The following is a 15656-nucleotide window of genomic DNA, read 5'->3' as shown; positions in this document are numbered from 1 at the left end:
GTCTTACTAGTCTGTTTCAGGCATTTAAGTAAGGGATCTAAGTTTCTTTCTGCATAATTGTTCACTTGGAGCATGACAAGGATGCCTAGATATTTAAATGATGGAACAACCGCTATTTGGGACGCATTACTTGGCAAGTCCTCTACAAGAGGGTCTAATGGTGGGAGGACCGCCTTGTCCCAATTTATAGTGAACCCAGAGAAGGAGCCATATTTAGTTAATAGGGATATTGCCGCCACTAAGGAAGATGATGCATCTCCCAGAAATAAGCACATGTCGTGAGCATATAAAGCTATCTGATCTTCTCCCAGTGTCCTATTCTACAGAACTCAGTAAAGGTAGGAGGTTGATGAACAGCACTAGCTAGAGGCTCCAGGGCCGAGACAAAAAGGAGGGGTGAAAGTGGGCACCCCTGCCTTGTATCTCACCATAAGAGATGAAGAAAATGTCCATTAACCTGAACCCGGGCTGCATAAAGGAGTTGTACCCAATGTAAAAATTGAGGCCAAAAGCCAAATTTTCTTAAGCAATGCTATGAAAAGTTCCATTCAATACTGTTAAAGGCTTTTGCCGCATCCAGCGACAATATAGCTCTATTGCCAAAATTATTAGCTGGGATTTGCAGATTGAGCAATAAACGTCTTAACATTTGTAGTGGTGGACCTTTTTTGGAAAGAAACCAGACTGGTACAGATGCACAATTTAGAGATTACTTTCACTAACCTAGTGGCTAGTGTTTTTCGCCAGAAGCTTGACGTCAAGTGTAAGTAATGAAATCGAACGATAATATTCTGGATTATTGGGAGTCTTACCGGGTTTTAATCAGTGATGGAACTACCAGGGTCGCAGCAGTTGCACTTTCAACTGGGCCCAGGAGTTCCGCCACTGTGGTGGGGGGGGGGGCGCCTTTCTGCCACGGTGGGGGGGGGCACGTGCCCACCCATTCCGCTACTGTGAGGGGTCCGCCTGCCCATTCTGTCAATGGGAGAGGGCCCGCCCCCGCCCTTTCTGTCACTGGCTCAGAGTCTGCACCGACAGTCCCTCCTCCCTCGCACAGATAGGAGACAGCCTATCTGCTTCTTCAATCTCGCCCCTCTCCTGTGTGCACAGCTGTAAGTTTTAAGCCCAGCAGCTGAATGATCAAATTCAGCTGCTTGGCTTTACACTTCCTGGAGTGCCCACAGGAGTGGGGCGGGGGAGGAGGAGCAGATTGTCTGTCTCTTATCCGTGTGAGGGAGAAGGGACTGTCAGTACAGGCTCTGAGTCTGGGCTGTATGAGAGGGACACTCTCAGCTCAGAGTACTGCTGATGGCCACTGATTGGCAGCATTGATAAGCATGATAAGTGGCACTGATAGGCAGCATTGATGAGCACCGATAAGCAGCACTGACAGGCGACATTGATGAGCACTAAGTGGCTCTAATAGGCAGCACTGATTGGCGGCATTAATGAGCACTGATAAGTGGCCCTGATAGGCAGCATTGATTAGCACTAAAAAGTGGCACTGATAGCCGATATTGATGAGCACTGATAGGTGGCACTGATAGGCGCCATTGATGAGCACTAAATGGCACTAATAGGCCAGCACTGATTGGCAGCATGAATGAGCACTGATAAGTGGCACTGATAGGCAGCATTGATGAGCACTGCTGGGAGGCATTGATGAGCACTGATAGGTGGCACTGTTAGGTGGCATTGATGAGCACTGATAGGCAGCACGGATAGGGAGCACTGATAATCAGGACACTGATCCTCAGAGCCCTTATTATCAGTGTAATGTACTGACAGTCTTGCTGGTTAATGACTCTCCTTTCCTCCTCTTTCCTCACACAGACACAGCATGGGAAGAAAGGCGTGCTGATAACAGACAAGTCTGTTTACATGTGATCAGCTGATCACATGGTAAAGGGACACTGTTGTTGCCCGAAGGACACAGCAGTCACAGAGCATGCTGGATGCGCGCCCCAGGGGGCATCCGGGAGGATGTCCATAGATGCCCTCCCAGAACTGGAAGCTCGGATGTAAGGGGGGGGGGGGTCAGGGGGCCCTTCATGGTTTCTTGCACCGGGGCCATGAAGGTTCTATTTACGCCTCTGGTTTTAATATAACAATAACAGCCACATTTTAATGCTGCAGTGAACTGGTGGTGATTTTTAATATGTGAAACTGTATCTCCTTGGGTTAAGCCCCTTTAAAGAGGACCTTGATGTTATCAGAATAAACTCTTGTTTCGTGGAACATTTAAAAGTAAGTGCCTAGAGCCTTGTGTATTACTTTGATGGCCTGATACAAGTATCTAAGCTTGCTTCTTGCTCATGTCTTGGAGGAATGTTGCCTCTTTAGATCTGCTCTTGACATTCTCATTTGCAACGCCACTGATGGTTGAAATGCACCCTTGCCTCAACACTACAGGTCAGTGGAAGGGGCACAACAACTCCCATCTACATCTCCTACACCAGTTGTAGGTCGTATGTAATCCCAGTCATCCTCCTTCTAAATTTGTAGGGCTCGAAGCTGCAGGTCCTTTAACCCCTCTGCTCAGCCTTTGGCATGAAGGTGCCCTGCAACTCTTTAAGTGGGGGTCTTTTTGTTCATTCAGTTGGGTCTCCAGGCAATATACCTCCCCAGAGTTTAGATGCACAAGTAATATCCTTGGTAGCTATCAGGCTAAATCACTCACCTTCACCATTTGCTCAGCTGTCCCTCATCAGTCTTCTGTTTCTTGGGTCCTGTTGAGTCCTTTGTGTTTTTTTTATACTAATCTTTACTTACACCTCACTTACTACACCTCTACTAAAAGATCTAATTTTCCACAAGATTCACATGGTTCCAGCTGTTTCTCTTGTTCATAAGGATCTGTTTATTCAGCATCACACAAATGTACCCCCTCCAAGTTGTGGATCTGAAATTCACCCTAGTGCTTTCAATATGGCATCCCAATTGCGGAACACTTAGAAGAGGGTCTGTATGGAGAACTTTTCAAATCTGAGTCCTGCTGGACATTGAGCCTGTAGCCTGGGTGCTGATACTTTTGTTTCACCTAAGTCCAAAGGAGTACAGATTAGACCTTATTAGATTGTTCTATGACCTCTTCTTTACCTGCCCAAGAATATGCGTCCCTTCAACCTTTTTGAAGTTTGTGAGAGTATCTAGGATTGACCCTTTAATCATTATCTTCCAATCCCTTGGAGGCTGTCATCTTTCAATAGCCTTCCTTTTGATTCCAGGATGACTGGATTTAAGGAGAGACATCCTCCAATAGAGGATGGGGTAGTTACAGGAGTCAGCAGGGCAGTCTACAGGGCTCAGCTGGGCAGGCTACAAGGCGTCACATGCAAAGCGGCCAGGGAAGTGGCGGTAACACGTTGTTACTTATTTGTGAACTCTGATCCCCACTGACTCTCCTCTCTTGCCTATATCATATGATTTCACATACAAGCTCCTGGAATGGAGGAGGGCCAAGGGAAATCAGTGCAAGGCACCTAGCTATGTCACTTCTCTGCATATGAAGACAGGGAGCATTTCAGATGGGGAATGGGGGGGCGGGGTTATCTAGTATCTACCCGTCACCTGCGCATGATCAACAGGTTGATTAAATCTAGATGATGGGTAGCTCGGTCCTGGATGCAAGTCCATTCCCCTACCATGCAGGAGTGGATACTGGAAGTAAACTCTACCCTTCCCTACAAAGAATGATATACCGCCATACAGGCTGTCCAGCTAAGTATGACAGGATCTGGAGTAGAAGGATGGAACTTCCCCTCACCTGTAATGATTATGATCCTGCACAAGACACATAACGTACATAGAGTACATTCCTCGATGTCTTACCATACTATGTACAGCATTAAATGGTCACTGCATGCTAACAAGATCGAATGCTTTCTGTCTATGCATGTACTATAGTTCTCTTCACGTTGTGGTCATCAATGCTGGGTTTGTTTTACTACGTTTGTGATGCTGTTTAATATGTTAACCCTCTGTAAACACCTCCTGGATTATTTGTATTGTACTATGTTATTATGCTTTTATTACAAACTTGGTTTTACAAATTAAAAAAAAAAAAAAAAAAAATCTAGATGATGGGTGGAAGGCATTTTGTGCACCAGTTTGGTCTGACTATCCCCTCTCGTTTTAAGGGTTCTGTACACCTGATATACCTTCCTCTTCAGAATGGCTTCAGGACTGTTCTTTTGTCTCTCTATTCATGATGTCAAGGCAACCAGCCGAGCATGATGTGAGAGGGGCCTGTGACCCATTCTGTTAGCACATCCTCAGAATGTACAGTAATTTCACAGAGCACTGGAGGCAATCAGCAGATGTGGAACGCTGGTGTTTTCGGCTCTGCTATCCCAAGTCTTCTGGTAATAGCTAGGAGTGAGAACTTCTGGTGTAACAACTGAACTGTATCCCTGGCAAGGATATCCACTATGTTGTGGCGGCAAGCCGTGACAGGAGCACACCCCGCTGGGGTTATTCAAGTGTAATTCTTGGTTTTATGATTATTTTATAGTAAAAGTTTTTTGATTTGTGCTAGTGGTGCACTTCCCTGGTTTTCCTTTTTTTGTTTTCAAGATTGCCCCTGCATCCTCTTGTGTAGACCAATGGGGGTAGCTGCAAAAGATCTAGTGGTTGGTAAAGCTGTGCTGGGAAAAGTTTAAATACTTTTTCTGCTAGCATCTTCTTTTCATTTATTCCTCAATCAAGATTTTTTACATTGCAAGCTATCCGGACCACCCTTTCCACAGCCTAGCTTTGGAGTACCTGGGTGCCATGTAAGGCACTTTCCAGACAATGTTGATTAATTGCAGTCTTTGAGTTCTCTTTGATGTGGTGCATTCTACTCTGCATTTAGAGGATCAGCCTGCCATCTCCAGTCTCAGGTCTTTCAGATCTCATACAGCTGCAACGACTTTCCAATTATATCAGCTCTTCAAGGTATTCCTCTATGGGAATTGAAAGCACCTGATGGTTATTGGATACCCCTTGAGCATTTACTGGACCTGTTCCATTTTGGAAAGGATTGTCGCAAAGCGATGGTCTTTACCCACTGTGTATCTGCCAGTGGCCAGTAAGGGAAACCACTAGTTTAGTAGAGGGTGTCCTCAGATTTAAGGACTCAACAGACAAACATCTAGAATCTCTCAGTCAATGTGGGTTTTAGTGGCCATGTCTTCACAACACCTTCAAGTTCCGGACTGATTTTGTATCGTCAGACAATCATGTAAGCTGCTTCTTATCAGCTGTTCCTCTGGTAAAAGAATCCACAGATTCCTCTGGTAAAAGAATCCACAGATGTCCTCATACCACTTCAGACCCCTTTTTTGCTGTTGTTGATCAAGTTTCTATGCAGTCACTGCTGTTTACATACAGAGGAACAGGTAGCTCTTAAGCTGGCAATGGTTAATTTGTTTCTTTCAGCCAGCGGGCTAAAGGAATAAACTGAACCGATTCCCCCAACTCAGACATTCGAGGTGGATGTGGGAATCCTCCCCACTGTGCTATTGTATTCTGACAGTAGGGAGATCCCCGCTCGTTGTCAGAATGCACAGATTAGCACTGCAGCCATTGGCTGAAAACTGATAAAAGCTGAATTTGCTAAAGCCACTGATCGAGCGTCTTTATATCCGAAAGAGCAGTTGGACAAAAGTTGATCAGTATTTTGTTTTAACTGCAGCAGCCACACATGGATCAAAATTCGGCTGGTCCCTGCTTAACCTGGCTGAATTTCGATCCATCTATGGGCACCTTAAAGTGGTTTAACCCTAAAAAAATAAAATAAAATAAATGATCCTGTGCCTTTAAAACAAGATATACAGCATAAGGCTTGTGCAGTGTTATTTGTCCCTCTTTATGCTGTAAAATACCTGGTTGATCCAGCCTGGTCCTGTGTCCCCCTTGGTGTTGCCCAAAAAAAGCTCCTGCTCCTTTTTGAGCGACAAGCTTTGCACGTTGCGATTTCTGTGCGATTTATCTTGCGACAATCAACAAACTCGCACCTGTGTTTAGGTGCCATTGAAAATGAATGGCACCTGAGCAGGCATTGTGCGATTTGTCATTTTTGCACAGCATTTTGGGATCGTGGGCAGAATCCGCGCCGGTTCTGCCTGCAAACGCCCAGGTGGGAATGGAGCCTAAAGGCTGCAACAAATAGAGGCTGTGCATGAGTCAGTTTGTAATGAATGTGAACAGGATCATGAGGATCATCTTATGGTGATGTCCAAACCTGTATCATTACGATAGAGTAACTGAAACACTGGTGAGGATATTTCTTAAATGAAAATTCCTCTGACTCCATTGTTATATATTTTTAGAATTCCAACCACACTAGCAGTGGGTGAAAGTTATCTAACCGCTCTCAGAGCCGGTATGGCAAGCAAGTTGATACTCCACTACTCAACCCCCCCCCCCCATTCACATATTTTGATTAGTTCGTTTAAATCAATATTACATTAAAATTAGAATAACTAGCACTTCAGCAGAAACTTATTATAAATTTTAAAAATTTGGGACTGCTTTGTCTTCTCCCATTTGCCATAAGCTCCTGTACCGATTGCGCATTCTTTGTGATCCTGGTAATAAAAAAATACACAGGGCTTGGCTGGGGTATACTTTTATGCTGTAATACAATCTTTACTGGTGTACGCATAATACTTGTTTGGCAATAATACTGTGGTCTGCAGTTCAACTTCATTCACTTCACTTCATTGAATTTCATGCTAGAATATTTATTTTGATATGGCTAACACTATAGTACATATTTAGCACCTTGTCTTTGTTCATTATAATGCATAATATTCTTTTACAGCATATACTGTATGTTTTTGTTTTTAATAAACAGTCTTGGTATTTTTCTTGCCCTTTCTTTTTCATTCTTGCATTTTATGTTTATTATGTACTGTATGTCCTTTGAAGTTCCATGTAATCTCCAGTCTGCCTTCTAGTGACATCTCTAACTTACAAGTTTTGAAAAAGTAAAATAAGTTGTTCTTGTTCTAGTCTGGTGTTTTATCACATTGCTTACAGATTATTAAATTTAATTTCCTTATATTTCTTTTTTTTTTTGTTTTTTTAAATATCAGGCTTACGTCCAGTGCAATGACGATGCTGTTGACAGAGACATTCAAACAGAAGAAATAGATATTGAAGAAAAATGGACTCAACATCCAGCAGAGGGAGCTGTTGTATGTGGAGGTGACTAACTAGCAGAGTCAATAACTTACAGGGATGGAATAGATTTATGTGACAAGAACATAGTGTTTTAGGTAGGTGTGAAAAAATGCTGTAAATTAAGAATGCTTTCAGAAATATAAGTGTAAATAGTTTATATTTATCAGTTAACAAAATGGAAGTAAATGAACAGAAGAGAAAATGAAATCCATATTTGGTATGACCACCTTTGCCTTTCCCTTTGCCTTCAAAACCGCATCAATTCTTGTAGGTACACATTTTTTGAAGGAACTTGGCATGCATAGTTTTCATGTATAGTTGACTCACTTAGCCTTGTTTCCACGTTGGAGGTATGACTTTTTGGCCACAATTCTTCCATAAAAACAACTTCTGGCCAGACTTCTCGGGACAATAGCTGGGTGTACCTGGGTCCCACTGGTTTCTGCCAGTTCTGTGCTGATGGCACTGCTAGACATTGTCTGATGTTGAAGGGAAATAAGCGTGATGTTTCTTTCATCTGCTGCATTAAGTCTCTTTGGCCGACCACTATGTCTGCGGTCCTCAGTGTTGCCAGTTTGTGCTTCTTCAAAACAGTACATCTTGAAACCCCAGTCTGCTTTAAAATCTTTGCCTGGGAGATACCTTGCTGATGTAGTATAACTACCTTGTGTCTTGTTGCTGTGCTCTTGCCATGGTGTATGACCTGTGACATGAAACGGTCTTCCACAACCTCACCTTAGTAGCAGAATTTAGCTGGTCCTTTTAAGCCTCCTGCACAGCTGTTCTTGGTAATGACTGTGCTTCAACCTATATATGAAATTGATGATCATTACCACCTGCATAGTATAAGTGGTTATTCATACACCCGACTTTGTGCAAGTGTAAGAATTGATGCTGGTTTGAAGCCAAAGGGTAGTCGCACCATATATTAATTTGATTTAGATTTTTCTTCTGTTTGCTCACTTTGCATTTTGGAAATTGATAAAAATAAAATAAAGGTCGGCCGCGACATAGCCCCACTGGACGGGGGCTGGCCTGCGAGTTAAACGCCTTGCGAGGTCGCATACGACCGGGTCCTGGCCCGAGTTGCAGCGTTCCTCCTGGCCGATAGTCCCCATTTCGATGGCGAGGGGTTCTGTCTAGAGCGTTGCCCACTTGGCTCCTGGTATAGTGAGTAGCTGTCAAATAGTGAGGATGATTCCTCAGTTTCTGCAATCATGCACGAAAAGGCACTGGTGGACGCACTGATTGATTGATTGTATCTGTGCTTGAGATTTAAGTTGGAGGCTGTGATGGAGCCTCAGGTTCTCTTTGGCACTCACAAGCCATCCAGAACGGCAAAGGAAGTTCCCTTTCCCTTCCTAGTATACAGAATTGCTACTGAAGAGTGGGGATGACCAAAGTGTCCCCTAGGGGTCTCTAAGCGAGTTGCTAGGCGATACCCCTATGAGTCCCTTCTTAAGAAGTGGACTGTTCCACCGGGGGTAGACCCTCCGGTTTCCAGAATAAACAAAGCAACCATGATTGAGGAGGCCCCGGCCTTTAAGGACCTGGCTGACAGAAAGGCGGAGGCTGTGACCCGTAATTTGTACACCCTGGCTGGTTCGGGACTGGAGCCGATTTTTACCATTGCCCTGGTGTTGCAGACTGACCGAGTGGGCTAAGCTTTTACACCCATGACCTGGAGGGGGTGTAGCTCCCCCCTTGCCTTTGCTGAGCTGGCGGACCAGCTGGTCCAGGGACTGCTGTTTATCTGTGATGCCTCTTTGGATGCAGCTTCCCTAGTGGCTCGGCTCTGTTTCGGCAGTGGTCCTTCGGCATTTCTTTTGGCTCAAATGCTGGCCTGTGGACCAGACTTCTAAAAAAGGCCTTGACTGATCTTACCTTTCAGGGAGATTGCATGTTTGGTGCTACCCTGGATGACATAACTTAAAGGTCCACAGGGGGGGGGAAGAGTTCCTATCTTCCGCAGGCTTCTAAGGGGAAGGACCCTCGTCGTAGACGTGGGCCCTCCTCCTCTGCTTATAAGAAGTATTTTCGTCCCTCCAGGGTCGATTGACAAGGGATTGGAGCCCTTCGGGGACTCCTCTGGAGGATCCGAGCGAACTTGGTCTTGCAAGTGGGAGAGTGGGCTTCTCCCAACCTGCGTACAAGGACCCTTCATCAGGAAGGTGCGCCCTCTCCCATATCTGGGGTGGGGGGAAGTTTTCGCTGGTTCCCGGACCCGTGGACTCCCCTGGTACAAGAACAAGTGGGTCCATGAGGTTATTCGGTCCGGCTACAAGATCGAGTTTTATTCTTCCCTTCTGGTAAGGAAGGCAAGGTGCATCCAATTCTGGACCTCAAGGCGCTGAACTGCTTTGTGCGGGTGCAGAAGTTCACAATGGAGTCCATTCGTGTCCTCGTCAGGGGGACACGCAGAGCCCTGTGTCGACACGCGTAGGGGAGGGGGCCATACGCCGGAGTCTGTGTGCGGCTGGGAGCAACATTCTAGTTCACTGAGTGGATAGTGATATTCAGTTGGAGATCCTCGCCGTTATACCTGGGCTATTAATTTGCAGTACCTACTACAGTGTGGTGCGCTTGGATCATATACAAGAATATCATTGACCGAGATTAATTGTGAGCGAATAAGGTGAGGCACCCACCTGAAGGGGGGGAAGCACAATATATAGAGGTGACATTGAGCCTGTTCACTACCAGGAGACCCCTAGGCACTGGTAATTGGGACAAACTTCCGTATTTAGGAGTACCTTTTTTTGGACACAATTATTTAGGATATATCGCATATGGGATTGGACACAAATTAATTGTGTTAAAATGTTTTAATTTTTTGCACGGTCGATACATATATATATTTGTTGGGATATTTACAATTTGGATATACCACATATGGGATTGGAAAATAATTAAAGAGGTTTTAAACCCATACATTTTTTTTTTTTTTAACCTGAAAGCGAAACACATAATGAGCTAGTATGCATCGCATTCTAGCTCATTATGAAATACTTGCCTTAGAACGAGCCCCCGCCGTGCCGCCCGCTTACCTGTATGATGGGTATCAGTCGCCCGTCTTCCGGGATTGCAGCATCCGGCCATCTGATTGGCTGGAGCCGCGGTGACGTCACTCCCACGCATGCGCGCGGGAGCCGACGGTCACGGCACGGTGCTCTGAAGGAACGGCACCAGCGGCCGTTCCTTAAGAGCGCATGCGCCAGTGATGTCACTGGCTGCATGTAAGGTAAATATTTCCTAAACTGTACATGTTTAGGAGATATTTATAGTACCTATAGGTAAAAGTTGCAGAGGAGAGTTTACTTCCTCTTTAAGTGTGTTTAATTGTGTAAAAGGTAAAATATACATAAAACTTTTTTCACTCCGATAATAACACATAAGAAGTTTATAAGAAAATCACCATTACATATCAGGGACTTCACATTTTGTTACTAAATTAATATTGACTGTCTACATAGGTCATATTTATTTGCGCAGCACATTTTACATTATTTCATTTATATTGCATTCACAGCAAGGGAGTGAACAGTGCTAGCAGCATTTCTAGTCCACACCACCATAGATTGCTCGCAGTCCTGTTCAATTTTATTGACAATCTTTCATCCTGCTTTAAAGTCATGAGTTGGTGTTTCCAACACTGTTAAAAGCTAGGAAACCTACTTCTAGGAAGATCTACCGTCGTACGTGGAAGGTGTACTTTGTGTAGGGTTTCATCCTCTCTCTTTTTTGGTGGCTCGGATCTTGACCTTTCTTCAGCGGGGGGGTTGGGCAGAAACTTGAGTCCTATCAAGGGTCAGGTGTCGGCCTTAGCGGTCTTATTTCAGTGGTTCCTTGGGCACATACTCCCTCGTGCGTACTTTTCTTCAGGGAGTTAGGCACTTGACTCCTCCAGTGCAGTCTCTGTTGCTGCTTTGGGACCTCGATTTGGTGCTCTCTGTCCTCCAGAAGACTCTTTTTGAGAATCTTCGGGAGATTCTCCTGCTTACGCTGTCCCAGAAGGTGGCCTTTTTGGTGGCTTATACCTCTGCCCGCAGGGTGTCGGAATTGGCGGCGTTATCCTTTCATTCACCTTACTGGTGGTGATTCACAGTGATTGGGTGGTTCTTCACCCCTGTCTGTCGTTCCTTCCTCAGGTTGTCTCTGATTTTAATTTGAATGAAGACATTGTGTTGCCTTCCCTGTTTTCCAGGCCAACACATCTGAAGGAAATTGCTTTGCATGCCTTGGATGTGGACTGGGAAATGAGGGTGTACCTGGCAGCTACGGAGTCTTTTAGGAAGTGAGACTCACTATTTGTGCTCACGGACGGGCCTCAGAAAGGGTTGTCCGTTTCCTCTGCGACCATTTCCACATGGATCAGACAGCTAGTGGTTCAGGTCTATTCCATCCAGGGTCAGGTTTCTCCTTTTCTTGTCAAGGCACATTCTACTCGGGCGCTTAGTGCCTCCTGGGCTTTTTCCGCATCAGGCGTCAGTGACGCAGGTTTGTAAGGCGGCCCCCTGCTCGTCTGTGTACACTTTCACGGAGTTCTATAAAGTGGATGTGTTGGCATTTGCCGATGCTTTCTTTGGCCGCAAGGTTTTTTCAGGCTGTTGTTTAGAGGATCTGGTCCTCTTTGAGGGTGTATTATTTGTTTTCAGGTCAGCTCTAATTGTTTTGGTTGAGCTCCTGTTTACCTGGTTGGCTAGTTAGCTTTGGGAATTTATTTTTTGCTGTTCCCACCCCTCATGACAGCATTCACCCCTCTGTGGAGTTGTAATTCTTCTGACACTGCTTGTAACAAAACTGAGTGACTATAGCAGAGAGAGGGAGTATACCTCCTTGGACTGCCCATAGGCGTAGCCAGACTTTTTTTTTTTTTCTGCCTAGTGTCCTACTCCTGTAGGGGGCAGTATACCCTAATGGTTAAGAAGATCAGGAGCTGTGCCTGTCAATGAGCATCAGAGAAATGGATTTTACGGTAAGTCAAAAATCCCAGTTTTTTCCAAAGCATTCTTACTTTACAGCAGTTCTTCACACCTCCCTAAAGCATTTGCATAGTACTGTATATTGGGATTCATACTGAATATGATTCAAACTGTTGTGTTTAGATATAGACTTGGGGCTCTTTCACACGGTCCGCCTCTGTAGGCGGATCCGTGCTGCTCAGCGGGGATCGAACCGCGATCCCCGCTGAGCCGGCGGATGACAGCTCCGTCTCTGCTTGCAGTGCGGAGAGGGAGGTGTCACAGCCCCCGCTGCTCTCTATGGGGAATGGGATGAGAGCGGACCGCCTGTCCGCTCTCATCCGATCCGATCCCCAGGACGGATGGAAAATAGGGTTTCCATCCGTCCGGATTTCACGGACAGGATCGGATGCGGATGGCAGCGGGTGTCAGCGGACATGTCACCGCTGACATCCGCTGCTCCATAGGGCTGAATGGGGCATCCGATCAGACCCGCTTAAAAAAACTGACAGGCGGGTCTGATCGGACCGCCCGTGTGAAAGAGCCCTTTCTCTATTTTTTATTTTTTATTTTGTCACAAGGCTTGACTTGGGGTTAATTTGTTTTTGGTAGTAGAAGCAAAACAATTTGTGCTATTTGACTGCCTTGAAGGGACATTCTATGGGTAGGATTGTGGAAGTTTCATTGCTGACTTGTTTTTTAAAATTGCTGGTTTAATGTTGTCATGTTGATAATGTTTTCTCAACCTAGCGAGTCACTGACCTGAAACAAGTATGCAGGAAGATAGTTCAGACTGTTTTGGTGCCTGCTGTTTGTTTTTAAAAGGTCATTGACTCCCTAGGTAGTGAATCAAAGGTGAGGATGGCAACCCCCAAAACATTTATACCTAAATCTTTTCTACAAAATGGTTTTAAATTATAAAAGGAAAATCTAAATGGATGAAACACATTTTGACATAATGTTGATTGGCTTGGGGCCCATGTGTCAAGTGTTTGGTGAAAGAACCAGTATATATGTTTCCTGCAGCAAATGGGAATCTTCTATTTTTTTTTTTTTTACCTGATCAGAAGTTGAACAGAAGTTGGCCCTGAGTACCATCAAGGGCCAGGTGTCGGCTTTGGCGGTCTTCTTCCAACGCTCTCTGTCATTCTTGACCATTGGTACGAGCTGTGCCTGTCAATGAACGAAAGAGAAAATTAGATTCTTGACTTACCGTAAAATCCATTTCTCCTTTCCCCTCTGTGGAGTTGTAAGTCTCCTGACACTGCTTGTAACAAAACTGAGTGACTATAGCAGGAAGAGGGAGTTTACCCCCTGGGACTGCCCATGGGTGTAGCCAGAAGGTTTTTTTCTGCCTAGTGTCCTACTGCTGTATGGGGCAGTATAACACAATGGTCAAGGATAACAGGAGCTGTGTCCGTCAATGAACATCAGAGAAATGGATTTTACAGTAAGTCAAAAATTCCATTCTTTTCTGACATGTTATACGTTGCACTGTGTAAATACAGCTGAATAAACCAAAAAATGTCTGTCTTCATTTCAGGCTGCAAAACAACAAAATGTGATTATTTTAAAAAAGCGGGGGAGGGATGATTCTTTTCTATACCCACTGTAGATATTCTCTTTTTTTTGTGCTGATTTTTTTTTCTTTTACTGCTGACAAAGATTTATAAGGTTTAGTTTTAGATTGTCACACATTTTGGTTTTTCCATTACAGGTCACAAAAATGATTCAGTGGAGAACATGGGACTTAAATCCAAAGTTGATTCTCAGCGGCTGACAGGTTTTCTTCGCTCTGCTGCTCAGGTACGTTAGCTCATCTTCTTACACAACTGCAGGCAAATTGCAAAAACCTTAAAAGAAAATGTATAGTGATTATTTTTTTTTTTTTTTTAACATAATTTGTTTTCTTGATTATGATCTTTATATTACATCAGGTAAATAGAAAAACAATTCATTTTGGCTCAAAGCAGGCAGTATCTACTGTGTTCTTAGGATAATCAATAGAGCTGTATGAATCCTGAAAACATTAATAAAGAATAAGTTCACCTTTTGGGAACAGCTGTGTCATTCATTCACAGAAATCTATGAATGAATGAACAAGTACTGAAAACCTTTTCAGCTGACGGCTTGTAGTTCTCAATGAACTACCAGGTCACTAGTGAGTGCTCCATATAATTCACTGAGTCTTCCTGTCATTATATAACTGTCTGCCCGAACAAGGGACAAGCATATAGCTGACACTGACAGTCTGCAGGAGCCTAATATTGCACCCGTGATCTGCTGATCGCAGTTGCAATGCTTTACAGGCTCCTAAAAACGAATACTAATAAATGCATATTCCTCTATCGTTCTTTGACGGACTCAGTCTCTGTTCTTCATAACAGTAGGGTTATACTGCCCCCTACAGGAGTAGGACACTAGGCAGAAAAAAGTTCTGGCTACGCCTATGGGCAGTCCCAGGGGGTATAGCCCTTCTCTCTGCTATATAGGATGTCAGTTTTTATCCGCCTAGTCAGGCGTAAGGACCTAGTTCCTTGCTGCGATCTGTGGTCCTGGCTAAAAGTTTTTTTCTAGTTAGTTTTTTTTCTCTGGATTTTTTTCCTGTGAGATCTACAAGCAACTAAGCTGGATCTGGGCGACGGGCTGGATATATAGATCCAGTGGTCACCCCAGCCGGCCAGCAAGCGAGTGCAGACCTCCTTAGGACGGTCGGACCCCCGGGTTTCACCTCTGTCCTGTCATGAACCCCCCCTTTGCTGTCCCCCCTCCCCCCTCATCCCTCATTTACTGGAGCTATGGGGTGCTTGAACCTACCCCCGGGGGTTGGGACCAGGCGTTGGGGGGGTGTTTGACTTGCCTGTCACTACCAGGGCCCCCATCCTGACGATCCCATCCAGGAGGCTGGGGGGTCCTCTTGAGGGTCCCCAGAAGCTCCGCAGGCTGAGCGGGGCCGCCATTTTCAAGTAGCCCATGCGCTGAGAAAGATCAGCAGCCATTTTGCGGAGGATTCCCATTGAAAATCACTGGTGGCCATGTTTTTGGAGTCACTAGAGGCGTTTTGTTTTGGCGGTGGAGCTCCTCCTTTTCACCTAGTGCTGACACTCCTTCCTGGTGCATCTCTGGTGTGGGTGGTGAGTCTGGGGGGGGGGGGGGGGTCTGTCTTTCTCTCTGCGGGGGGTCTTCAGTGCTTTGTGCCTGACCTTTTAGGGGCACTATAGCGCGGTGGGACGTTTTTTTTAAAAAAAAGTGTTTTTTTTTTTTTTCTTCAAATTCTTCTGCTTCCCCTGCTGCGACATGAACTCTGTGGAACACGTTTACCCACCTGACCCTCTCTGTGGCTGCAGGGCCCTCCGGATCCCAGCCATTCATAGATGCACTGTCAGCAGTCCTGGAATCCTTTGTGTCCCGAGTGGAGGTGGCCTTTAAGGGGCTAAGTGCCAAAAAAACACCCCCGCCTATCCCTGCCTTATCTGATGTGTCAGATTCTGACTGATTCAGCCACTGCAGACATGGGTCTACTAC

At 45.1% G+C, this 15656-nt stretch overlaps 1 protein-coding gene across 1 annotated transcript in view; it reads left to right on the top strand.

Moving 5' to 3' along the window:
* The window catches only part of DYNC2I1 (dynein 2 intermediate chain 1), a 134514-nt gene that overhangs the window by 61617 nt on the left and 57241 nt on the right, over positions 1 to 15656 (top strand). The window contains exons 11-12 of the mRNA XM_082257423.1: positions 7083 to 7194; positions 13849 to 13937. Coding sequence (XP_082113549.1) covers positions 7083 to 7194; positions 13849 to 13937 — 201 coding nt within the window. The remainder of the gene's footprint in view (positions 1 to 7082; positions 7195 to 13848; positions 13938 to 15656) is intronic.

Source organism: Pelophylax lessonae (genome assembly GCF_965119305.1).
Source record: "Pelophylax lessonae genome assembly, chromosome: 5".
Lineage (NCBI taxonomy): Eukaryota > Metazoa > Chordata > Amphibia > Anura > Ranidae > Pelophylax > Pelophylax lessonae.
The sequence above is the reverse complement of the archived record's forward strand: the minus strand, read 5'-3'. Positions and strand labels throughout refer to the sequence as shown.